The 27,431-nt window shown below is 43.8% G+C and overlaps 1 protein-coding gene across 1 annotated transcript in view; it reads right to left on the bottom strand.

Moving 5' to 3' along the window:
- Window positions 1-27,431, bottom strand: part of hfm1 (helicase for meiosis 1) — a 91,943-nt gene that overhangs the window by 22,255 nt on the left and 42,257 nt on the right. Inside the window, exons 20-25 of the mRNA XM_067989575.1 lie at window positions 26,213-26,260; window positions 9,523-9,620; window positions 8,948-9,082; window positions 5,833-5,918; window positions 4,516-4,599; window positions 4,012-4,169 (exon numbers count right to left, since the gene is read on the bottom strand). Of these exons, the coding sequence (XP_067845676.1) occupies window positions 4,012-4,169; window positions 4,516-4,599; window positions 5,833-5,918; window positions 8,948-9,082; window positions 9,523-9,620; window positions 26,213-26,260 (609 nt within the window). The remainder of the gene's footprint in view (window positions 1-4,011; window positions 4,170-4,515; window positions 4,600-5,832; window positions 5,919-8,947; window positions 9,083-9,522; window positions 9,621-26,212; window positions 26,261-27,431) is intronic.

The following is a 27,431-nucleotide window of genomic DNA, read 5'->3' as shown; positions in this document are numbered from 1 at the left end:
CTGCATCTACCTCCCCCCAACCCTGCTAAAACTGCCGCTGGCTGCTCTTCCCCTACCTGCTGCATATAAATAGTACTGTGGGTCTGGGCCCATTTTTCCGCTGTTTCCCAAGGCTGCCATTGGGAAGGTGGGGTCGGCCCCGGGAAAATGCGGTAATCGCCTAAGGAAGAAGAGGGCTGTCTGGAAGCCTCCTCTCCCTCAATTCCACCCCAAGAATTTACCCGCTGAAGGCCCCAGTCTTTTCCGGGGCCTTCAGTGGCACATCTATTTTCATCTTTGAGGTGCTTCAGCCCCTTTAGTGGTGCTCCCAGCTTATCTGGTCACACTGCAGCATTGATAGAGTTTCCCTTTTCTGCAGGTTGGGCTGCCTCTTGACGGTGATGATCCCACTAGGAGCCTGCCCTGCAAACTAAATGACCCCCAGTCAAGGAAATTGGGTTGGGCTCCAGTGGTGTCAGAGGGGCCCTGCCAGAACACTGTTGCTGGTGTCTGTTAATTTTGCTGATATTAATCAGGGCAGTATTATGGGTTCTACAGTTGGCCTCAGTGTTCCATGGAAACAAAATAATTTTGGGTTTTATTTTTCAAGTAATTTAATATTTTTTCCCTTTCCCACTTCATGTCCTTCCAGCAGCATGTGCAGTACCCCAGTTAAGAAGATAAATATGAGACCCATGCTCAGACCACGAACAGGCCAATCCAGTCCATTAATCACTCTACAGCAGAGAAGCGATACTTGGAGGAAGCACTGAGGGTAGCAAGGGCACAGAATGTACTCTGGGTGGGGGACTTCAATGTCCATCACCAAGAGTGGCTCGGTAGCACCACTATGGACCGAGTTGGCCGAGTCCTGAAGGACATAGCTGCCAGACTGGGCCTGCGGCAGGTGGTGAGCGAACCAACATGAGGGAAAAACTTACTTGACCTCGTCCTCACCAATCTACCTGTCGCAAATGCATCTGTCCATGACAGTATTGGTAGGAGTAACCACGGCACAGTCCTCGTGGAGATGAAGTCCCGTCTTCGCACTGAGGACACCATCCAACGTGTTGTGTGGCACTACCACCGTGCTGAATGGGGTAGATTCAGAACAGATCTAGCAGCTCAAAACTGGGCGCTGTGGGCCATCAGCAGCAGATCTGTATTCCAGCACAATCTGTAACCTCATGGCCTGGCATATTCCTCACTCCACCATTACCAACAAGCCAGGGGATCAACCCTGGTTCAATGAGGAGTGTAGAAGAGCATGCCAGGAGCAGCACCAGGCGTACCTAAAAATGAGGTGCCAACCCGGTGAAGCTACAACTCAGGACTACGTGCATGCTAAACAGCAGAAGCAACATGCTATAGACAAAGCTAAGTGATTCCACAACCAACGGATCAGATCAAAGCTCTGCAGTCCTGCCACATCCAGTCGTGAATGGTGGTGGACAATTAAACAGCTAACGGGAGGAGGAGGCTCTGTAAACATCCCCATCCTCAATGATGGCAGAGCCCAGCACGTGAGTGCAAAAGACAAGGCTGAAGTGTTTGCAACCATCTTCAGCCAGAAGTGCCGAGTGGATGATCCATCTCGGCCTCCTCCCGATATCCCCACCATCATAGAAACCAGTCTTCAACCAATTCGATTCACTCCAATAAACGGCTGAGTGCACTGGATACAGCAAGGGCTATGGGCTCCGACAAAATCCCAGCTGTAGTGCTGAAGACTTGTGCTCCAGAACTAGCTGCGCCTCTAGCCAAGCTGTTCCAGTACAGCTACAACACTAGCATCTACCGGACAATGTGGAAAATTGCCCAGGTATGTCCTGTCCACAAAAAGCAGGACAAATCCAATCCGGCCAATTACCGCCCCATCAGTCCACTCTCAATCATCAGCAAAGTGATGGAAGGTGTTGTCGACAGTGCTATCAAGCGGCACTTATTCACCAATAACCTGCTCAATAATGCTCAGTTTGGGTTCCGCCAGGACCACTCGGCTCCAGACCTCATTACAGCCTTGGTCTAAAGATGGACAAAAGAGCTGAATTCCAGAGGTGAGGTGAGAGTGACTGCCCTTGACATCAAGGCAGCATTTGACGGAGTGTGGCACCAAGGAGCCCTAGTAAAAATGCGAATCAGGGGGAAAACTCTCCAGTGGCTTGAGTCATACCTAGCACAAAGGAAGATTGTAGTGGTTGTTGGAGGCCAATCATCTCAGCCCCAGGACATTGCTGCAGGAGTTCCTCAGGGCAGTGTCCTAGGCCCAACCATCTTCAGCTGCTTCATCAATGACCTTCCCTCCATCATAAGGTCAGAAATGGGGATGTTCCCTGATGATTGTACAGTGTTCAGTTCCATTCGCAACCCCTCAAATAATGAAGCAGTCCGAGCCCGCATGCAGCAAGACCTGGACAACATCCAGGCTTGGGCTCAAAAGAGGCAAGTAACATTCGCTCCAGACAAGTGCCAGGCAATGACCATCTCCAACAAGAGAGAGTCTAACCACCACCCGTTGACATTCAACAGCATTACCATCGCCAAATCCCCCACCATCAACATCCTGGGGGTCACCATTGACCAGAAACTTAACTGGACCAGCCATATAAATACTGTGGCTACAAGAGAAGGTCAGAGGCTGGGTATTCTGTGGCGAGTGACTCACCTCCTGACTCCCCAAAGCCTTTCCACCATCTACAAGGCACAAGTCAGGAGTATGATGGAGTACTCTCCACTTGCCTGGATGAGTGCAGCTCCAACAACACTCAAGAAGCTCGACACCATTCAGGACAAAGCAGCCTGCTTGATTGGCACCCCATCCACCAGCCTAAATATACACTCCCTTCACCACCGGTGCATAGTGGCTGCAGTGTGTACCATCCACAGGATGCACTGCAGCAACTCGCCAAGGCTTCTTCGACAGCACCTCCCAAACCCACGACCTCTACCACTTAGAAGGACAAGAGCAGCAGGTACATGGGAACACCACCACCTGCACGTTCCCCTCCAAGTCACACACCATCCCGACTTGGAAATATATCGCCGTTCCCTCATTGTCGCTGGGTCAAAATCCTGGAACTCCCTTCCTAACAACGGACTGCAGCGGTTCAAGAAGGCGGCTCACCATCTTCTTCTGAAGGGCAATTAGGGATGGGCAATAAATGCTGGCCTCACCAGCGAAGCCCACATCCCATGAACGAATAAAAAAAAGTGTCAACATAAAAGCAGGTAAAATATTTTATGTGATTTATTTGTTCAGGACCAGCGTGCAGGTTCAAAGCCACTTTTTCTTCTGACTATCTGGGTAACTGTCTTGATTTTTCCCCACAATTTAAACACTAACAGTCCTCTTGTGGCATTATTCTCTCTCACTACAGTGCGGTGCTCTCTAATACACCCATGACGGCATCCTCAGGCTCTGGAGAAAGCACTATGCTGAGTTACCAGCTTTCCCAAAAATTGAGTTTTGTCTGTATTAGATTAATGATTTTAAATCTTTGTTACTAATGTCACCACACGAGGGGTTCGTAACTTAAGCTGATGCAGAAAATGGATTATGGGTCTAATAAGCATTCAACGTGGAATCAAGACAGCTTGCTTGAATGGGAATTGATGGGCGTATGTGTTATAAATTGGATAGCTCGGTGGTGAAGGATAGAATACTAGAGCCTGGTCTTCAGTTGCTGCCAAGCCTTTATCCACAAAGATCCACATTACCCACACCGCACCCTGGATAAGCTCACTTATATATGGATACTAGAGTGCCCCAGTTGATACACACCATCTGAATACAATTAACACGAATTGATATAAATCACATGGATACAATTAACAGTATTGCCTATGTATCAGCAAGTTCGTGAGTGTTTTCTGGCAAACAAAAGATGATTTTGATATCTAATGTTGATTGAATACGGAGACACTGGGTTGAGATTTTAAACATGAAAAATATGTTGTGAAAAATTCACTATTTCTATTTGCATGCACCCAGAGGGTGCTGCACTATGAAACTTAATACATTTAGATACTTGCGTGATTTTTTGTTTGAAAACAACTTGGTTGTCTGCATCTCCAATGATTAGGGAAGTATAGTGATTGTCAGGTGCTGTTCTCTTTTTCCGTAGTTGCTCATAATTTGTTAAGGTAATTGTCACAATAATTTCTGCCACTGAAGCATAATATCTTGCAAGCTTCAAAAGAAAAATATTGCAAATGAATGAATTAAGTAAGAATTCATGAGGTACTTTCTAATAATCAAGCACACAAATACAAATGAAGAAGTTTCAGTGGGGGAAATTCCCTGCTGTTTGAAATTTGCAGCAAAATTACAAACATGTATAAAGAACACATAATTTCACTGTAAATAGCGAATAATGGAAATCTTCGCTTACATATAGAATTTAAATGATAAATAATTACTATTTTTATTAAGTGCAAGTATATTAAGGAATCACTCCTTTCTTGCAAATATCATTGCTCATCCATATGAGTGCAAATGAAATCCTGCACCACTAATAATTACAAAAGTAAGATCACCTGTTCAACACTGAGCTCATACTTCGGGAGATGAATAACAGATTCTCTTATCTGGTTTCCAAACGGAGGGTGTCTGTTCACAATCTACAAAATAATACTGACTATGATTCTCTGTTAGTAGTACTTTCATACATTTTTTTGCATTATAATCAATGCATGTCAATTTAAATTGAATCAATGTGTAAAAATGTTACTCATGATATTTTTACAACATATACTAAGCAGATCAAAACATTTATATGTTAACATCTATTATAGCCATGAAATATGCATTCATTATCACTTCACTATTATTTGAGAGAAAAGGAAAGGGATAATTTCATAAATTTAGGCTGCTCATGCAGAGCTTCACCCACTGGAAGCACACATCAGAAATTTGGGTGCAAATTTTCCATGACTTTTCATTAACTTTACTGGACAGAAAATTATGGGAAGAACATGCTCGAATTTCTGGTAATGCACTTTGGTGTGTGAAGCTCCACACCAGGAGCAAAAATTTGTAAAATTACCTCTGAAGTATTTACTTTACAAAATAATTTTTTGAATACATAAATAAAAAAGTTGACTGAAGGACAAATAAAAATGTTTTCTTAAATCTAATGTATATCACACAACTTGACGGAGATTTTTGTGAACTTCAGGCCTGAGGGGTACAACTTGTCTACCAAATATAATCTTGATTTTGCTCGCTTGACATAAAAGTCACAGGTCTAGGCTTTATAATAATATGAACAATGCACCTGAATTTACAGAATTTAAATTAAAAAAAAACTTTCAATGCAAAACTAGACTTTTGTTAAACATTAAGTTTAGGACAATAAGAAAACTCTGTACTGTAATGTAGTGGTTATGCTGCTGGACTAGCAATTCAGAGGCCATGAGCTTAAATCTAAGTTTCAGTAAATTACCACATTTACTGAAACTGAATTCAGTAAATATGGTTATTTGTGGACTGATACCGGAAAGCTGTTGGATTGTCACAAGAACTCAACTGGTTCTCTAATGTCTTTCAGGAAAAGGGACTTACCATCCCTAGCTAATCTGGACTACACATGCCTCCAGTCCACACTAACTGGTTGACTCTTAATAGTCTCAGGGAAACTAGGGATGGGTATTAAATGTGGCTGTGCCAATATTGCCCACATTCCATTTTGTAATGCCTCATAAAAAGCTTATAACACCTAAGCGACACCTGAGAGAGGTCAGGGATACAGTGAGAGAGAGAGAGACAAAGATAAGGGGTGCACAGGACACACGGTGAGAAAAATCAGGGGCGATCTACGAGTATGTACAAAGAAATGATAGAAGACTGAATACCAGCTCTAACTCTCTTGCATTTGTGTCTTCTATCTTCTGGAATGTAGTGAGGCCTGCATTTACCATAGCACTGGACAAAGTCGCACCTGTAAATAGATTAACAGTGGGAATTACATTGTACATCTCATTTACAAAATTTGCCAAATACTTTAGAAATGTTTTAGGTTACAAATATGAAAGTTGACAACCACTTCACTCCATAACCCAAACTACCTGCGAGCAACAAGCATTCTAAATATTTCTGATTTTTTTAATAATAAAAATGCAAGACTTGGGGAATTAATATTCTGTACATTGTATCCCTCACCCACACTCACTCTTGCTCCCATCAAAGTCTCATATAATGTACCCCTTACTGAAATGGTTGTCAACTTTCATATTTGTAACCCTTTCTTGAGGGAGACACCAATCCTCAAAGGATGGTATAATGATCTATCAATAAGACATTTCCTGCAGCTGTTCAAAAAAGGGTACCAACAAAAGCTGCTTTCTACTATAGCTCCAACTGAGATTCATCATAATTGATGTGAAATCTGCACTCCTATATAGTAAGTACTAGTTTTAGACTGTTGCCTGAGCCACTCCTGAACAGATAGGTCTTATGAGCCAGTTGCCTAAATACAAATAAATGTGCAGCAATAGACAAAGTTATAGGTATCTTGTGAATACCCTGGGGATGAGGATTGCTGTACTGGTAATTACAACTCTAAAAATGAAATATTAAGCACTTCCCGTGAAATAGCTGAATCAACATGCAAAACTAATAAACCTTGGATGTAATACTGCCTGTCAGTCTGCTGGGCAAACTAAATGATCTTTTCCGCCATCACCGAAAGTTAAGATCTTATACCATCTTGAATTTCTCCTTGAGAAATTTGTTTTTAAGTGTCAGGATAATATAGAAACCTGGGCACTGAAATTCTTGGGCTCCGGGAGGATGGAATAGTTGATTTCTGCCTAAGGGGATGAATAACTTGGAGTAGTTCCTGGGCTACACTGGGAATTCTGCCATTCACTGCCTTAAAAGGCCTCAGTGGAACTCTTGCCAGTTCCACCAGAGGGAACTGATTACCATCCCCAAGAGCGCTCATGCTCCATTGGGGGCAGAAGATTGAAGAAATGAACATTTCTGTTGCGCCCTTGCCGGGCCTCTTCTCTGCTGTTGAAGTGGCGTGGTGTTGGCTATTGACCGGAATCGGCACTCTGACTGCCAAAGCAGCAAGCTGTTGAATTTTTGCTACTAGCATAGCACCAATCCTGTATGTGTCAGCTTGGCTCAGTGGTCGCACTCTTGCCTCTGACTCGGAGGTCGTGGGCTGAAGCCCCACTCCTGGGCCTTAACCACATAATCTAGGCTGACATTTTAGTGCAGTACTGAGAGTCCTGCATTGTCAGAAGTAACATCTTTCGGCTGAGATGTTAAACTGACCACGTTCCCCACCTGCCTACTTAGGTGGATGTAAAAAAAATTGAAGAAAAGCAGGGGAGTTCTTCTGGTGTCCTAGTAAACATTTATCCCTCAGCTAATACCACCAATATAGATTAACTGGTCACTTATCTCATCACTGATTGCTGCATTCAAATTGCCTGCTGCATTTGCCTACATGACAATAGTGATTACACGTCAAAAGTAATTCATGTGAAATGCTTTGCGATGTCCTGAGGACATCAAAGGTGCGACATAAACGTAAATACGTTTTTTCATGTTTGGATAATGCTGCTAGACTGTGCATGGGGCAAGAATCATTTGAAATGTACGGCACAGTTCTTGCTAATGATCTTCCTGACCCAATTGTCTGATATGGCTTCATCCAGCTAGCCACAAAAAGCTACCCCAACACGGGTTCTGAGCAGGGATAGGAGGAAGATGATGTTGCCAGGTGGTTGGGCCAAAATCAACAGCTGTGTGGGAGCAGGGGGTTGAGCTGTGTTGAGCTTCATTATAAATCAGCCACTCGTTGACACTATTTGAGCCATTGTGGAAACCACTATCAACTCCAAAAAGTTTGCTTTTATGGAGGCACCTAGAAATTTGAAATTTAAGAGCTGGTTTTAACCTTTGGCAGTGATGGGAAACGGACGGTAGTGGATTGGTGACCATTAAACCCCCGTTTGATTTTCCTCTCCATTAAGTGAATGGAGAGGAAAATCAGGCGGGGTGTGTAACAGTCAATCGATCTGTTACCAGCCATCACCGAAAGTTAAAGTCAGTCCTTTAATTTCTTCATTCATTACGTATCAAATAACTGTGCCTGAGGAGCTCAGGCTTCCCAACAGATTTCATATCCTGCACAGCGGGAAATGGCATGCAGAACTGACATGCCTGCAAATTAATACTTGAATGAAGCTCCTGCCTCAAACAGCTGCTGGAAAATTTGTTGGGGTGTAAACTCAACACACTTCTGACAGGGCAGGGGGTGGGGGGACCCACCCATTTTCCGTACAAACCACCAGAATACTGCCCAAAAAATAGGCAATATTCATCAGAAATCTGGGCTTACACTCTGAGTATTTATGTAAAAGTACAACTTTGTGGTCTCAATGACTGCTGTTCTAGTCCATTTGTCGATTGAGGTACAGGGTGGCCAATGACCTGCTTTCAGAACTTCACTCTTAGCAGTATGAACAGTGCAAAAGGGGACATGCAAGGGCAGTCCATGATGACCTAAACAGTACTAGGTTCAATCCCAAGTACCTGCTCAGATAGCTGATCTCACCTGGGGCAGTGATATGAAAGCTACAATTAGTTTCAACGCTCCGAGTTTAGGGAGGACAATATTGGCTTGGGGTTCCTGCTCTTGATCGCCATCCAGTGGCACATGATAGAAGTGTGCCGATGTGGATGTCGGGTGAGGACAAGATTGGGCTTGACTGTGATGCATCCTGTAGCTGAATAGGACACTCAGTATTTATTTCACAAATAAAGAATGGTTACTTTGGTGAAGTATCGGAGACTGCCCATGACACTCTGTGATACTCACCAAAGTAGCTAAGGAGTCAATTCCTTCAGAAAAGGAGGAGGATGAAAAAGGAACGACTAGTAATTTTAATTAATTAATGAAATATATACTGTATAACATTCCTAATAACATATCAAGTACTGGTATACACTTACCAATCTTTTCAAGTTGTCTGGAGACATATGTAGAGTTCTCCCAAAGTTTGGCCCTAAAACATTTAGCTAGAATCAGTGCATTCAACAATGCTGAAAAGTTCTTTTTTTCTTGTTGCATAAGCAATTCAGAAAGACCTATTGATTAAACATTTATACAAAATATTGAATTAGGAGACAAAGTGAATGCTTCATTCTCTTGCAATATCCCTAAAATTCCTTCAACCACTAATTTGAGAATTAAGGATGCAGCAAAACTAACATGGACCTAGTTTCAATTTCAATATCTAATTTCCATTTATACTTTTCAATAGCTTATAACAAGGAAATAATCTACTCAGTGGAGAAAAATACCTATTTTAAAATATTGCTTTTTAAAAGGCAATTTTGTGATTGCACCACTCACTAACTTGTACATATTCATAATCAATTATATAATGCCAGTACGACTGATGAATATTTATGCTTACTGGTAGTGTAAAATTCAAAATTTTGTGTTTAATCTCTAGTAACTCAGCAATTAGGAAAGAGGACCAAACACTACATGGTGCTAAAAGTAATATTTTATTTTTGCTTACATTTGGTGACTCTCACACCACACTTAAATATCTTGGCTGAGTCTTGAGTTAATGCAAATTCTTGAATTGGAATACATCCTAGTTGGGCTTGAATTAGACTGTAAAAAAAGGAAACATATTCTATTTGAAATGAAAAAGAGGGAAATAAAATCATCTTTTTAAAAAAAAAAGTAAAGGAAATAAGAGCTGAGCAATCTCAGCTTACACCACATATTTAGTTTCATATGGAAGATTTTAATCATTTATTCAGTAGGTTTATAGTTATTGAACTTACAAAGTGTGATAGCTCACATTCTTAACCTATTTGGTATATAAGGCTATTCTAAAGAGAACATTACCAATCATGGCATTAATGGTAAAAATTTCATTGTCATTTTGTACTAATTGTCTACTATTGGTCCTTAGCTGAAAGGAATATTTCAGATCAAAACTCTATAGTGATCTTATCCTTAAGTACTTGTGAAAAATGTTAATTCTTTTTAAACTAATTATTTAAACTTTTGCCTTCTTCATACTTTTGTGACTATACATGGAAATTTGATGCTTTTTATTGTTTTGTGGGAATCCAAATAACTTTCCCACTGGTCATTCCTAGAGTCAAGGCTAGATCATGAAACATCCAACGTGGAGGTATAAATCCCTCCTAAGTTCTTGAACTAAACTAGGCTACTGGAGGGGCCAGGTTAGGATAGAAAAATCACAGGAACAGCCATCCATGGCCTGCTCTTGCATCTCCCCTAGTGTCCGGTTCATACTGCTGAGAGTTAAGTTCTGGAAGCAGGTCCTTGGCCACCCTGTACCGCAATCAACACATGGACTGGGAACAGCAGTAGTTGAGAACACAGTTATGTTTTTATATAAATGCTCAAAGATAAGGAACTGCAAGCCCAGATTTCTGATGAATATTGCCTATTTTTTGGGCAGTATTCTGATGGCTTGTATGGAAAATGGACCCTCCCCCCTCCCTGCCCTGTCAGAAGTGTGTTGAGTTTACATCCTAACAAATTTTCTAGCAGCTGTTTGAGGCAGGAGCTTCATTCAAATATTAATTTGCAGGCATGTCAATTCTGCATGCCATTTCCCGCCATTCTGCTGTGCAGGACATGCAACATAATGAATACCCATTTAGTTAGGAGACAGTGATGAGTATCCTGGAGGTCATGGCTAAGATTTAGTTAAGTATATTTTAGCCAATTCTTAACTTTTTATTCTGTTGCCATTCGGGATATTATGAGTTTTTTCTTAACTGTTTTTATTCTGTTGCCATTCAGGATATTATGAGTTTTTGTGCCGAATGTAATTTATTTTCCTCAGCACTATTGCTGGCACCAATGGGTTTCTGAATGGAAACACCCCTATTTGCTGTTTTTGGAAGAAAAGAGGAACCTCCAGAGGGATTCCAGACAGGTCATTTACTTTGTGTACACTTCTGGATACTAAACACCAATAACAGCAGATAGAGGTGAACATACCTTACTTTAACAGATGACAAGATAACGGTAGATAATTCTCTTCCCAAAGGAGGCGGGGACAGCAGATCCGATGGCATCACTATGACTTAAGTGTCATACTAACTAATATTTGATGCAGCCTTGGAAACGCTGCAATCACAATTTGTGATTTGTCAGTGATACTACATGAAAGGGTGATCGAGAACCAGAGTTGCCTAATTGGCTGTGCCTGCCATAATGCCATTAACCATTTCTACGGCTCTAACACATTTAACTAGCAATGGTCACGAGGAACTGTCTCCTCAGGATCTGGTTCAACAGAGAGGCAGATGCTTTGCCGTGGGATCTGGTACAAGGACACCTAATAATAAAAACAAAGCACTGCGGATGCTGGAAATCTGAAATGAAACCAAAAGTGCTGAAAGCACTCAGCAGGTCAGGCAGCATCTATGGAGAGAGAAATAGAGTTAACGTTTCAGGTCGATGACCTTTCATCAGAACTGGAAGATGTTCGAGATGAACAGCTTTTAAGCAAGTGCAGAGCCAGGAAAAGGGGGTGGGCAGAAAAATAACAAAAGCGAGAGGTGCATGATAGGGTGGAGGGCTCCTGGGTCATCCATAAATCACACCTTGCAAAACTGTGCATACTACAAATTGGCTGCACATCTCAGGAGTTGTTTTCTAACATGGTCTCACCACCGGTGGAGTCTTGTAAAATTTATCCCTCTATGTCAGAACAGTATCGATGAACTGTCTTTACCTGAAATGTTAACCTATCATTTCCCTTTTCAAATGCTAGTGCCCCTTCTGGGTATTTCCAGCATTTTCTGTATATATTTCAATTTCCAACATTGTCAACCTTTTTCTTTTTATCTCCATTGTTTGAAATGCCAGATCTGATTTTTATGTTTCTTATTGAATACCTGCCAAATTCAAGTCAATTTGTTGATTGTGAGGTGTAGATATGAGGCTGATTCCTTGACTGAATGCTCCCAGTGAGAAGCGCCTGTTCGGGAATCAACCCCATAAATCTATCTGTTAATGGCTTGTCTTTGTCATGGGGTGTCAAATCTTTATCTGTTTTTTTTTCTGGAGATGCTTTATTTTCTGATTCTTTTTGTAGTGCTAAAAAAATTGCTGTGGGTTTACTCTGCATCATTGCGCTCTGCTTATTGTATAATCCCTGGTTTCATCAGTAATTTATATTTTTATAAGTTTCACAATTTTTAATTGCAGCATATTGCATTATTTAAAAGCATTTCTGTTTACATGCAGTGCAATGTTTCCCCAGTTGTTGATTTGATTTTTGGGAAGCACTGACAATCTTTATGAGGGAGTCATTGGATACTGGGGAGATACCAAAAGATTGGAACAGTCCAACGCGGTGTCCATATTGACAAAGGGTGACAAAACTGACACAGACAATTACACATCCATTAGTCTTACTTCCATTCCATGTAAAATAATGGAATTGATTATCAGGAGTAAACTTGAAGATCACCCATACAACAATAACCTAGGCAATAGCAGTCAGCAGGTATTCAGAAGGGGAAGATCCTACCTGACCAATCTCTTCGGTTTCTTCGAGGAAGTGACCACCCAAGTGGACTGTGGTAAGCCTTATGACGTGGTGTACCTCGACTTCCAAAAAGGCTTTTGACAAAGTTCCACACAAAAAGCTAGTAATTGAACTCAAAACTGAGGGATTCAAGATAAGCACTGCGAATGGATGAGCCTGGCTGAGGTACATCAGAAAGGCCTGCAAGTAGGTTAGAGCCCGTATACGCCAGCTCTTGGCCTCCGTTGGCACTTACTGGGGTCGGGGGGGAGGAGGGGGCGCATTTTTTGGGAGGAACCTCCATCCACTTCAAACAAGGTTAGTTGTGTCAGAGGAGACATGGCTGGAGAATCTACTGGTGGGCTGGAAGGCCGCAAGAAGAGGTCTACATGCCTATCAGCCAGCAGAAACCCATTTGGTTCTTGGCCTGGACACGAAGATCTTGAAGAATATTTTGATTTTTTTTTAATGTTACCCTTATAAAGGGGGTGGTGGAGGCAGATCCAATCATGGCCTTCAAAAGGGAACTGAAAAAGTATTTGAAAGGAAAAAACTTGCAGGGCTACGGGGATAGGGCGGGGGAGTGGGACCAGCTCTATTGCTCTTGCATAGAGCCGGCACGGACTCGATGGGCCAAATGGCCTCCTTCCGTGCTGTAACCTTTCTATGATTCTATGGCTGAAGCATCAGAACCCTAATTTTGGGAGAAGGGCCAGCACCACTCTGGAGTAGCCAGCCTCCCCAATCAAGCGGGCACCCAAGATGCACCCCTAGTGGTATGAGCAGCTTTCAGCAATAGTTAAATAAGCAGAGGAGAGAGACCGAGAGCGGGGATAAAAGAGCGGCGGCGGACCTGATCGGGAGCAGAGGAGGGAGACCGAGAGCGGGGATAAAAGAGCGGCGGCGGACCTGATCGGGAGCAGAGGAGAGAGACCGAGAGCGGGGATAAAAGAGCGGCGGCGGACCTGATCGGGAGCAGAGGAGAGAGACCGAGAGCGGGGATAAAAGAGCGGCGGCGGACCTGATCGGGAGCAGAGGAGAGAGACCGAGAGCGGGGATAAAAGAGCGGCGGCGGACCTGATCGGGAGCAGAGGAGAGAGACCGAGAGCGGGGATAAAAGAGCGGCGGCGGACCTGATCGGGAGCAGAGGAGAGAGACCGAGAGCGGGGATAAAAGAGCGGCGGCGGACCTGATCGGGAGCAGAGGAGAGAGACCGAGAGCGGGGATAAAAGAGCGGCGGCGGACCTGATCGGGAGCAGAGGAGAGAGACCGAGAGCGGGGATAAAAGAGCGGCGGCGGACCTGATCGGGAGCAGAGGAGAGAGACCGAAAGCGGGGATAAAAAGAGCGGCGGCGGACCTGATCGGGAGCAGAGGAGAGAGACCGAGAGCGGGGATAAAAGAGCGGCGGCGGACCTGATCGGGAGCAGAGGAGAGAGACCGAGAGCGGGGATAAAAGAGCGGCGGCGGACCTGATCGGGAGCAGAGGAGAGAGACCGAGAGCGGGGATAAAAGAGCGGCGGCGGACCTGATCGGGAGCAGAGGAGAGAGACCGAGAGCGGGGATAAAAGAGCGGCGGCGGACCTGATCGGGAGCAGAGAAGAGAGACCGAGAGCGGGGATAAAAGAGCGGCGGCGGACCTGATCGGGAGCAGAGGAGAGAGACCGAGAGCGGGGATAAAAGAGCGGCGGCGGACCTGATCGGGAGCAGAGGAGAGAGACCGAGAGCGGGGATAAAAGAGCGGCGGCGGACCTGATCGGATCAAAAACAACAACAGAAAACCAAGGAGTGACGTCACAGGACAGCAGGTAAGTGATTGGGTGGTGAGTATTACTGTTTTTTTTCTTCTCTAAATTAGGGCATTGGTTTAAACTAAGAGCTGGGAAACTAAGCAGCTTTTATAGCAGGTAGCTTTTTTTTAGTGAACCTAGGTCCCTGGTATAGTTAACATTTTCAAATTTCAACGTAATTTAAAAGGGGTAACTAAGCTAAGGCAAATCATGCCAGCAGACCTCGTACCCGTGATATGCCCCTCCTGCAAGATGTGGGAAGTAATGGACACTACCAGTGTCCCTGCTGACCATGTGTGCAGGAAGTGTGTCCACCTGCAGCTACTGACCGATCGTATCTCGGAGCTGGAGCTGCGGGTGGACTCACTGTGGAGCATCCGCGATGCAGAGAAACTCGTGGATAGCACGTTTAGCGAGTTGGTCACACCGCAGGTAAAGGCAGTACAGGCAGGAAGTGAATGGGTGACCACCAGGAAGAGTAAGAGGTGCAGGCAGGTAGTGCAGGGGTCCCCTGTGGCCATCCCCCTCTCAAACAGGTATACCGTTTTGGATACTGTTGTGGGAGATGGCTCACCAGGGGAAGGTGGCAGCTGCCAGGTTCATGGCACCATGGCTGGCTCTGCTGCACAGGAGGGCAGGAAAAAGAGTGGCAGAGCTATAGTGATAGGGGACTCGATTGTAAGGGGAATAGACAGGCGTTTCTGCGGACGCAACCGAGACTTCAGGATGGTATGTTGCCTTCCTGGTGCAAGGGTCAGGGGTGTCTCGGAGCGGCTGCAGAACATTTTGGAGGGGGAGGGTGAACAGCCAGTTGTCGTGGTGCATATAGGTACCAACGATATAGGTAAAAAACGGGATGAGGTCCTACAAGCTGAATTTAGGGAGTTAGGAGTTAAACTAAAAAGTAGGACCTCAAAGGTAGTAATCTCAGGATTGCTACCAGTGCCACGGGCTAGTCAGAGTAGGAATGACAGGATAGCTAGGATGAATACGTGGCTTGAGAGATGGTGCAAGAGGGAGGGATTCAAATTCCTGGGACATTGGAACCAGTTCTGGGGGAGGTGGGACCAGTACAAATTGGACGGTCTGCATCTGGGCAGGACTGGAACCAATGTCCTAGGGGGAGTGTTTGCTAGTGCTGTTGGGGAGGGTTTAAACTAAAGTGGCAGGGGGATGGGAATCGATGCAGGAAGTCAGTGGGAAGTAAAGTGGTGACAGAAACAAAAGGCAGTAAGGGAGAGTGTACAAAACATGACCGGACAAATGGTCTGAGAAAGCACGGCAAAGACCAAGGGAAGTCTAGATTAAACTGCATTTATTTCAATGCAAGAAGTCTGATGGGCAAGGCAGATGAACTCAGGGCATGGATGGGTACATGGGACTGGGATGTTATAGCTATTACTGAAACATGGCTAAGGGAGTGGCAGGACTGGCAGCTAAATATTCCAGGGTACAGATGCTATAGGAAAGATAGAGCAGGAGGTAAGAGAGGAGGGGGAGTTGCGTTCTTGATTAGGGAGAACATCACGGCAGTAGTGAGAGAGGATATATCCGAGGGTTCGCCCACGGAGTCGATATGGGTAGAACTGAAAAATAAGAAGGGAGAGATCACATTGATAGGATTGTACTACAGACCCCCAAATAGTCAACGGGAAATTGAGGAGCAAATATGTAAGGAGATTACAGACAGCTGCAAGAAAAATAGGGTGGTAATAGTAGGGGACTTTAACTTTCCCAACATTGACTGGGACAGCCATAACATTAGGGGCTTGGATGGAGAGAAATTTGTTGAGTGTATTCAGGAGGAATTTCTCATTCAGTATGTGGATGGCCCGACTAGAGAGGGGGCAAAACTTGACCTCCTCTTGGGAAATAAGGAAGGGCAGGTGACAGAAGTGTTAGTGAGGGATCACTTTGGGACCAGTGATCATAATTCCATTAGTTTTAAGATAGCTATGGAGAAGGATAGGTCTGGCTCAAAAGTTAAAATTCTAAATTGGGGAAAGGCCAATTTTGATGGTATCAGACAGGAACTTTCAGAAGTTGATTGGGAGAGTCTGTTGGCAGGCAAAGGGACGTCTGGTAAGTGGGAGGCTTTCAAAAATGTGTTAACCAGGGTTCAGGGTAAGCACATTCCTTATAAAGTAAAGGGCAAGGCTGGTAGAAGTAGGGAACCTTGGATGACTCGGGAGATTGAGGCCCTAGTCAGAAAGAAGAAGGAGGCATATGACATGCATAGGCAGCTGGGATCAAGTGGATCCCTTGAAGAGTATAGAGATTGCCGGAGTAGAGTTAAGAGAGAAATCAGGAAGGCAAAAAGGGGACATGAGATTGCTTTGTCAGATAAGGCAAAGGTGAATCCAAAGAGCTTCTACAAATACATAAAGGGCAAAAGAGTAACTAGGGAGAAAGTAGGGCCTCTGAAGGATCAACAAGGTCATCTATGTGCGGAACCACAAGAGATGGGTGAGATCCTAAATGAATATTTCGCATCGGTATTTACGTTTGAGAAAGGCATGGATGTTAGGGAACTTGGGGAAATAAATAGTGATGTCTTGAGGAGTGTACATATTACAGAGAGGGAGGTGCTGGAAGTCTTAACGCGCATCAAGGTAGATAAATCTCCAGGACCTGATTAAATGTATCCCAGGACGTTATGGGAGGTTAGGGAGGAAATTGCGGGTCCCCTAGCGGAGATATTTGAATCATCCACCGCTACAGGTGAGGTGCCTGAAGATTGGAGGGTAGCAAATGTTGTGCCTTTGTTTAAGAAGGGCGGCAGGGAAAAGCCTGGGAACTACAGACCGGTGAGCCTGACATCTGTAGTGGGTAAGTTGTTAGAGGGTATTCTGAGAGACAGGATCTACGGGCATTTGGAGAGGCAGGGACTGATTAGGAACAGTCAGCATGGTTTTGTGAGAGGAAAATCATGTCTCACGAATTTGATTGAGTTTTTTGAAGGGGTAACCAAGAAGATAGATGAGGGCTGTGCAGTAGACGTGGTCGACATGGACTTTAGCAAAGCCTTTGACAAGGTACCGCATGGTAGGTTGTTACATAAGGTTAAATCTCACGGGATCCAAGGTGAGGTAGCCAATTGGATACAACATTGGCTTGACGACAGAAGACAGAGGGTGGGTGTAGAGGGTTGTTTTTCAAATTGGAGGCCTGTGACCAGCGGTGTGCCTCAGGGATCGGTGCTGGGTCCGCTGTTATTTGTTATTTATATTAATGATTTGGATGAGAATTTAGGAGGCATGGTTAGTAAGTTTGCAGATGACACCAAGATTGGTGGCATCGTGGACAGTGAAGAAGGTTATCTAGGATTGCAACGGGATCTTGATAAATTGGGCCAGTGGGCCGATGAATGGCAGATGGAGTTTAATTTAGATAAATGTGAGGTGATGCATTTTGGGAGATCGAATCGGGCCAGGACCTACTCCGTTAATGGTAGGGCGTTGGGGAGAGTTATAGAACAAAGAGATCTAGGAGTACAGGTTCATAGCTCCTTGAAAGTGGAGTCACAGGTGGATAGGGTGGTGAAGAAGGCATTCAGCTTGCTTGGTTTCATTGGTCAGAACATTGAATACAGGAGTTGGGATGTCTTGTTGAAGTTGTACAAGACATTAGTTGGGCCACACTTGGAATACTGTGTACAGTTCTGGTCACCCTATTATAGAAAGGATATTATTAAACTAGAAAGAGTGCAGAAAAGATTTACTCGGATGCTGCCGGGACTTGATGGTTTGAATTATAGGGAGAGGTTAGATGGACTGGGACTTTTTTCCCTGGAGAGTAGGAGGTTGAGGGGTGATCTTATAGAAGTCTATAAAATAATGAGGGGCATAGATAAGGTAGATAGTCAAAATCTTTTCCCAAAGGTAGGGGAGTCTATAACAAGGGGGCATAGATTTAAGGTGAGAGGGGAGAGATACAAAAGGGTCCAGAGGGGCAATTTTTTCACTCAAAGGGTGGTGAGTGTCTGGAACGAGCTGCCAGAGGCAGTAGTAGAGGCGGGTACAATTTTGTCTTTTAAAAAGCATTTGGACAGTTACATGGGTAAGATGGGTATAGAGGGATATGGGCCAAGTGCAGGCAATTGGGACTAGCTTAGTGGTATAAACTGGGCGACATGGACATGTTGGGCCGAAGGGCCTGTTTCCATGTTGTAAACTTCTATGATTCTAAGCTGACCTCTCCCTTGAACCTGCTCACTCTGGCGGGATCAGGTCACTGGTGGTCACATCCTGACACTAATGCCGGGATGTTGACCCCATGGATTTTCAGCCCACTGAAATCTAACTTCAACTGGTAGATCTTGCATACAAGCTTGTTATGCATTCTCAGATTTAAAACTTGCAAGGGATAAAAATTAAATATGTAAATAAAGGAACAGGGGCCACTGATTAATGATTTGCACAGGGTAATGTACAGAATTCAATCCAAAGCACCAGCAAAAATCCCATGAGACCCTTCAATAAAAATGGAATTTGTCTTATTCAGTCACTGTAAATAAGTGGTCTTGCCTGGCAGAAACATCTGTGTTGTTATAAAACAGTGGGGTGGATTTTAATCCTACCCAGCCGGCAGAAACGAAGCAGGTAAGCAGTTAAAATTCATCGGGTGAATTACCCACTGTTGTCCCACCCAGATCCCACCATTTCTGATTTTTTTTGCAGGCACTTCTGCACATGCAGTTAAGCTACCTGCAAAAAGCCGGTGGGGTCCTTCTTTAAATATGCGAATTGAGGTCCGATGTCAATTTTAACTCTGGCCTGATTGGGGAAGCCGTTGCAGCTTTCCTGCCAGGTGAGTTATAACCTCTATTTGGTTAGAGTTAAGAAATAAAAGAGGTGCCATTACAGTACTGGGTGTATTCTTTTGGCCACCAACTGGTGGGAAGGAGATAGAGGAACAAATTTCCAGGGAAATTACAGAGAGGCGCAAAAGCTATAGAGTAGTGATAACTGGGGACGTCAACTATAGACTGGGATAACAATAATAATATAAGGGGCACAGAGGGGGAGGAATTTTTGAAATGTGTCCAGGATAACTTTCTGAACCAGTGCATTTCTGGCCCAACGAGGAAGAAGGCATTGCTGGACTGTGGAATGAGGTGGGCCAAGTGGAGCAAGTGTCAGTGGGAGAGCATTTAGGGAGCAGCAATCATAGTATCATAAGGTTTAGAATAGCGATGGAAAAGGACACAGACCACTCTAAAGTAAAAATACTTAATTGGAGGAGGGCCAATTTCAATAGAATGAGAACAGATCTGGCCCGGGCAAATTGGAATCAAAGATTGGCAGGCAAAACTGTAATTGAACAGTGGCCGGCCTTTAAGGAGGAGATGGTTCGGGAACAGTCTAGACACATTCCCACGAAGCAGAAAGGTAGGGCAACTAAAGCCAGAGCTCCCTGGATGACAAAGGAGATAGTGAGTAAGATGAAATGGAAAAAAGGGGCAGATGACAGATGTCAGGTTGATAACACAAGGGAGAACCAGACAGAATATAGAAAGTTCAGAGGGGAAGTGAAAAAGGAAATAAGAGGGGCAAAGAGAGAGTAAGAGAATAGATTGGCGGCCAACATAAAAGGGAATCCAAAAGTCTTCTACAGGTATGGAAACAGCAAACAGGTAATAAGAGGAGGGGTGGGGCCGATCAGGGACCATAAAGGAAATCTACTCAAGGAGGCAGAGGGGATGGCTGAGGTACTAAATGAGTACTTTGCATCTGTCTTCACCAAGGAACAAGATGCTGCCACAGTCTGAGTAAAGGAAGATTTAGTTGAAATACTGGATGGGCTAAAAATTGATAAAGAGGTACTTGAAAGCTAGCTTTACTTAAAGTAGATAAGTCACCCAGTCCAGATGGGATGCATCCTAGGTTGCTGAGGGAAGTAAGGGTGGAAATTGCAGAGGTACTGGCCATAATCTACCAAACATCCGTAGATAAGGGGGTGGTGCCAGAGGACTGGAGAATTGCAAATGTTACACACTTGTTCAAAAAAGGTTGTAAGGATAAACCCAGCAACGAAAGGCCAGACAGTTTAACCTCAGTGGCGGGGAAACTTTTAGAAACGATAAACCGGGACAGAAATAACAGTCGCTTGCTCGAGTGTGGATTGATTGGGAAAGCCAGCACAGATTTGTTAATGGCAAAACGTGTTTAACGAACCTGATAGAGTTTTTTGATGACGTAACAGAGAGAGTAGATGAGGCAATGCAATTGATGCGGTACATATGGATTTTCAAAAGGCGTTTGATAAAGTGCTGCATGGTCGGCTTATCATCAAGATTGTGGTCCATGGAATAAAGGGGGCAGTAGCAACATGGATACAGAATTGGCTAAGGGACAGGAAACAGAGAGTAGTGGTGGATGGTTGTTTTTCAGAGTGGAGGGAGGTGCACAATGGTGTTCCCCAGTGGTCAGTGCTGGGACCACTGCTTTTCTTGATATATATTAATGACTTGGACTTGGATGTACAGGGCACAATTTCAAAATTTGCAGATGACACAAAATTTGGAAGGGTAGTAATCAGCGAGGAGGATAGTGATAGGCTTCAAGAGGATATGGGTTGAATTGAGAAATAGGAAAGGATCTAAGACTATAGTGGGAGTTGTATATAGGACTCCTGGCAGCAGCTCTGAAGTGCTAGACTGTATAAATGCAGAGATTAGACAAGCATGTAACAAAGGCCTAGTGGTCTTAATGGGGGACTTTAACATTCACACAGATTGGGAAAAGCAGACTAGCAACTGTCAGAAAGGCAGTGAATTTCTTGAGTGCGTCCGGGATAGTTTTCTACAGCAATATGTCCTAGAGGCAACAAGAGGGCAAGCCATACTCGATTTAGTAATGAGTAATGAACAAGATTTAGTTAACAGCTTAACTGTGCGTGAACATCTATCCAATAGCGATCATAACATGATCGAGTTCAATGTAGTGTTTGAAAGCGAAAAAAGTGAATCAGCTGCTAAGATTCTAGACTTGGGTAAGGCCGACTTCAAAGGGATGAGACAGAGACTGTCCACAGTAAACTGGGCAAATCTGTTAATGGGTAAAACGAGCAATGATCAGTGGGAAAATGTTTAAAGAAACATTTAACGTGATACAGAATCAGTTTATACCCCTGAGGGGCAAGAACTCTACTTGCCAAAAAATACAGCCATGGACAACTAAAGAGGTAAGGGACAGTATAAGACATAAGGAAAGGGCATACAAAAAGGCAAAAAATGGCACAGATCCTGGCGAATGGGAAAGATACAAAGATCAACAAAGGGTCACAAAACAGATAGTCAGAGCTACAAAAAGAGAGTATGAAAAGAAACTTGCAATGGATATCAAAACCAATACGAAGAACTTTTATAGTTATATTAGGGAAAAGAGGGTGGTCAGGAACAGTGTTGGCCCCTTGAAAACTGAAAGTGGGGATATTGTCATTGACAATGGGGAAATGGCGGACTTGTTGAATAATTACTTTGAGTCAGTATTTACAGTAGAAAAAGAGGAAAGCATGCCGGAAATCCCAAGAAAACTAATATTGAATCGGGGACAGGGACTCAATAAAATTAACATAAGTAAAGCAACAGTAATGAAGAAAATAATAGCACCAAAGAGTGACAAATCCCCAGGACCAGATGGTTTCCATCCCAGGGTTTTAAAGGAAGTAGGTGAGCATATTGCAGATGCCCTAACTATAATCTTTCAAAGTTCTCTAGATTCAGGAACTGTCCCTCTAGATTGGAAAATTGCACATGTCACTCCGCTTTTTAAGAAAGGAGAGGGAAACCAGGGAATTATAGACCAGTTAGCCTAACATCTGTTGTGGGGAAAATGCTGGAGTCTATAATTAAGGATAGGGTGACTGAACACCTCGAGAATTTTCAGTTAATCAAAGAGAGCCAGCAAGGATTTGTGAAAGGTAGGTCGTGCCTGACAAACCTGATTGAATTCTTTGAAGAGGTGACTAAAGTAGAGCCAGACCTTTCAGGAGCGAGATTAGAAAACATTTCTACACACAAAGGGTGGTAGAAGTTTGGAACTCTCTTCCGCAAAAGGCAATTGATACTAGCTCAATTGCTGAACTTAAATCTGAGATAGATAGCATTTTGGCAACCAAAGGTATTAAGGGATATGGGCCAAAGGCAGGTATATGGAGTTAGATCACAGATCAGCCATGATCTTATCAAATGGCCTACTCCTGTTCCTATGTTCCTAAGTAGTGGACAGGGGAATGTCAATGGATGTTATTTATATGGACTTCCAGAAGGCATTTGATAAGGTCCCACATAAGAGACTGTTAGTTAAGATAGAAGCCCATGGAATCAAGGGAAAAGTACGGACTTGGTTAGGAAGTTAGCAGAGAGTTGGGATAAATGGTACATTCTCGGACTGGCAACCTGTAGCCAGTGGTGTTCCGCAGGGGTCGGTGCTGGGTCCCCAACTCTTTACAATCTATATTAATGATTTGGAGGAGGGGACCGAGTGTAACGTCTCAAAGTTTGCAGATGATACAAAGATGGCAGGGAAAGTAGAGAGTGAGGAGGACATAAAAAACCTACAAGGGGATATAGACAGGCTGGGGGAGTGGGCGGAGATTTGGCAGATGCAATACAATATTGGAAAATGTGAGGTTATGCACTTTGGCAGGAAAAATCGGAGAGCAAGTTATTATCTTAATGGCGAGAAACTGGAAAGTACTGCAGTACAAAGGGATCTGGGGGTCCTAGTGCAAGAAAATCAAAAAGTTAATTTGCAGGTGCAGCAGGTGATCAAGAAGGCCAACGGAATGTTGGCTTTTATTGCTAGGGGGATAGAATATAAAAACAGGGAGATATTGCTGCAGTTATATAAGGTATTAGTGAGACTGCACCTGGAATACTGCATACAGTTTTGGTCTCCATACTTAAGAAAAGACATACTTGCTCTCGAGGCAGTGCAAAGAAGGTTCACTCGGTTAATCCCAGGGATGAGGGGGTGGACATATGAGGAGAGGTTGAGTAGATTGGGACTCTACTCATTGGAGTTCAGAAGAATGAGAGGCGATCTTATTGAAACATATAAGATTGTGAAGGGGCTTGATCGGGTGGATGCGGTAAGGATGTTCCCAAGGATGGGTGAAACTAGAACTAGGGGGCATAATCTTAGAATAAGGGGCTGCTCTTTCAAAACTGAGATGAGGAGAAACTTCTTCACTCAGAGGGTAGTAGGTCTGTGGAATTTGCTGCCCCAGGAAGCTGTGGAAGCTACATCATTAAATAAATTTAAAACAGAAATAGACAGTTTCCTAGAAGTAAAGGGAATTAGGGGTTACGGGAAGCAGGCAGGAAATTGGACATGAATTTAGATTTGAGGTTAGGATCAGATCAGCCATGATCTTATTGAATGGCGGAGCAGGCTCGAGGGGCCGATTGGCCTACTCCTGCTCCTATTTCTTATGTTCTTATGAAGTTGGCTGAGCGAAAGGTGACAGAGAGTAGGGATAATGGGTAGGTACTCACATTGGCAGGATGTGACTAGTGGAGTCCCGCAAGGATCTGTCTTGGGGCCTCAATTATTCACAATATTTATTAACGACTTAGATGAAGGCATAGAAAGTCTCATATCTAAGTTTGCCGATGACACAAAGATTGGTGGCATTGTAAGCAGTGTTGATGAAAACATAAAATTACAAAGGGATATTGACAGATTAGGTGAATGGGCAAAACTGTGGCAAATGTGAGGTCATCTACTTTGGATCAAAAAAGGATAGAACAGGGTACTTTCTAAATGGTAAAAAGTTAAAAACAGTGCATGTCCAAAGGGATTTAGGGGTTCAGGTACACAGATCATTGAAGTGTCATGAACAGGTGCAGAAAATAATCAATAAGGCTAATGGAATGCTGGCCTTTATATCTGGAGGACTGGAGTACAAGGGGGCAGAAGTTATGCTGCAGTTGTACAAAACCCTGGTTAGACCGCACCTGGAGTACTGTGAGCAGTTCTGGGCAACGCACCTTCGCAAGGACATATTGGCCTCGGAGGGAGTGCAGCGTAGGTTTACTAGAATGATACCCGGACTTCAAGGGTTAAGTTACGAGGAGAGATTACACAAATTGGGGTTGTATTCTCTAGAGTTTAGAAGGTTAAGGGGTGATCTGATCGAAGTTTATAAGATATTAAGGGGAACAGATAGGGTGGATAGACAGAAACTATTTCCGCTGGTTGGGGTTTCTTGGAGTAGGGGGCACAGTCTAAAATTTAGAGCCAGACCTTTCAGGAGTGAGATTAGAAAACATTTCTACACACAAAGGGTGGTAGAAGTTTGGAACTCTCTTCCGCAAACGGCAATTGATGCTAGCTCAATTGCTAAATTTAAATCTGAGATAGATAGCTTTTTGGCAACCAAAGGTATTAAGGCAGGTAGGTATATGGAGTTAGATCACAGATCAGCCATGATCTTATCAAATGGTGGAGCAGGCTCGAGTGGCTGAATGACCCACTCCTGTTCCTATATAGACAGGCTGGTGCCATGGGGGGACAAGTGGCAGATGAAATTTAACGCGGAAAAATGCGAAGTGATACATTTTGGTCGGAAGAACGAGGAGAGGCAATATAAACTACAGGGCATAACTATAAAAGGGGTACAGGAACAGAGAGATCTGGGGGCACATGTGCACAAATCGTTGAAGGTGACAGGGCAGGTTCAGAAAGTGTTTAAAAAAGCATACGGGATCTGGGGCTTTATAAATAGAGGCATAGAGTACAGAAGTATGGAAGTCATGATGAACCTTTATAAAACATTGGTTCGGCTACAACTGGAGTATTGTGTTCAGTTCTGGGAACCACATGTAAAGAATGATGTGAAGGCTTTAGAAAGGATGCAGAAGAGATTTACTAGAACGATTCCGGGGATGAGGGGCTTTAGTTACGTGGATAGACTGGAGAAGCTGGAGTTGTTCTCCTTGGAACAGAGACGGTTGCGAGAAGATTTGATAGAGGTATTCAAAATCATGAAGGGTCTAGACAGAGAAAAGTTTTTCATTGGCGGAAGGGTCAAGGCCAAGAGGACATAGATTTAAGGTGATTGGCAAAAGAACCAAAGATGACATGAGGAAAAACTTTTTTTACACAGCGAGTGGTTAGGATCTGGAATGCACTGCCCGAGGGGATGGTGGAGGCAGATTCAATCATGGCCTTCAAAAGGGAACTGGATAAGTACTTGAAAGAAAAAAAATTTGCAGGGCTACGGGGAAACGGCAGGGGAGTGGGACTAGCCGGATTGCTTTGCATAGAGACGGCGCAGACTCGATGGACTGAATGGCCTCCTCCCGTGCTGTAACCTTTCTATGATTCTAAGATCGGAAGCAGAAGAGGCCATTAAATGTACATTTTTTAACTTTCTTTTGTGTGGCCAGGAGGAAAGTTTAGGCTTCCCCTGTTCCGGACTTCCCCCTTCCCAACCGCGAGATGCTCCCGGAACCCTTGTCCTCACACTTAATCTGATTGCTGGCCGGCAGCCAATGGCCGCCTGATTTCCCGCAGCCGCTTCCCGCCCCTAATGAGGTCTAAAATCGGCTTGGCTTCATTCTGCCATGGGCAGATGAAAAATTAACTCGCCAGAGTGATTTCCCGTCAGAAACCCGGTGTGAGTTAAAATTCACCGAAGTATCCTCTAAATCACTGTTGGCGATGCCACAAGATCTGCTAGTACATTACAAATCTGATGTTCTGCATTCGACAACTCTGAGTTGAAAACCGTAACCAGTAATTTATCGATTGTGAAGCGAGCATTATTACCCTTCAGATACTAGCGATTTGGCAAATTCTGAACACCGATATTGAAACAACATGTCAAGAATATTAACTAAAGTTGTTTGTTAAATAAACATCATGACTGTAAATTTTCTTACCAATTCACTTTCATTTCATTTGTTTTAATCTTTCCTTCTATAGGGAACCTGTGTTAATTGAATCAGAGGAAAGATTTATATAACCTTGGAGCAGTTAGTGTTCTAACTATAAAAAAAGGCAATCTATCATGGAGGGAATATGGTAACACACCGTTCTGAAAATAATTGAACTGTTTTTATGTTACTATCTTATGATCAAGATCTATGATTATATCCTTTGGCCTAGAAAATGGATCGTACAGCACCCTTTTCTTCAGGTGAAAAACGGGTGCTCAAGGGTCCCATGTGGTGTGCGTGCATTCATTCCGCGCCGGGTATGCGCCGCACACCATATTGGTTAGGGCACCCTTTAGTCGTCCAGGGTGCCTGCCTGAAATAGATGCTCGGCCTATTGCCTATTTCAGGCCCCTTTGCAAATTTGGTTCACGATTGGTGCGCCGTGCATGCTGCGGTCAGTTTTCTCAGGCGCACAACAGCCAAACCAGTGGTCTTTAAAGGGATCACTGTAGATTGCCATCAAAAAGTTAAGTAAATCAATTTACCTGTATATGGATCCAGAAGGAGTAGGAGTGCTTCTCCTGGTTCCACATTAAAACTGCAGGCCGCCGCCAGCCACTGCTCACCCCACCCTTCTGATTTCCCCCCTGCCCTCTCCAGGTATCAGTCGGTCCAGTGCCGGCGTCTCAGTCGGCTGATCTTCATCTTCATTGTGACTGACGCACTGCCTCTTGAGGAGCAACTAGCATCCCCAGCACACGGGTCATGTCCTGATGATGCAAGAGGACCAATTTTGCATCGGTTTCGGCGCAGCAGTTCGTATTTGCTGCTGGGTTCGCACTGGATGCTGGGTGTGACTCAATATCTAGGCACTGGTATAAAATTTATCACATTGTGACAACATCATGATCAGTACCTTTTTTTTGCTGTATTTGTCACTTCCACCAGACCACATAATCCTTACAACTCTTTATCCCATCTCATTTAACAGCTGTTTCCCTTTTCAATATTATTTTTCATAGTGTTTTATTGAGTTTGCAATAATACAAATTTAAGTGGAACTGTACAATATACTACTTAACAAAGTAGCCAGCAACAGACTACAGAGAATTCCATACTGCACAAAAAAATTAAAACTAACCTTATTCTATGCAAAACAGACTTCAGCTGATTATACATCTTCTCTGTTCTTCAGAGGTCAGCCATCCATCAAAGCATTCAG

This window comes from Heptranchias perlo, chromosome 9 (genome assembly GCF_035084215.1).
Source record: "Heptranchias perlo isolate sHepPer1 chromosome 9, sHepPer1.hap1, whole genome shotgun sequence".
Taxonomy (NCBI): domain Eukaryota; kingdom Metazoa; phylum Chordata; class Chondrichthyes; order Hexanchiformes; family Hexanchidae; genus Heptranchias; species Heptranchias perlo.
This window is presented reverse-complemented; position numbering and strand designations above follow the sequence as displayed.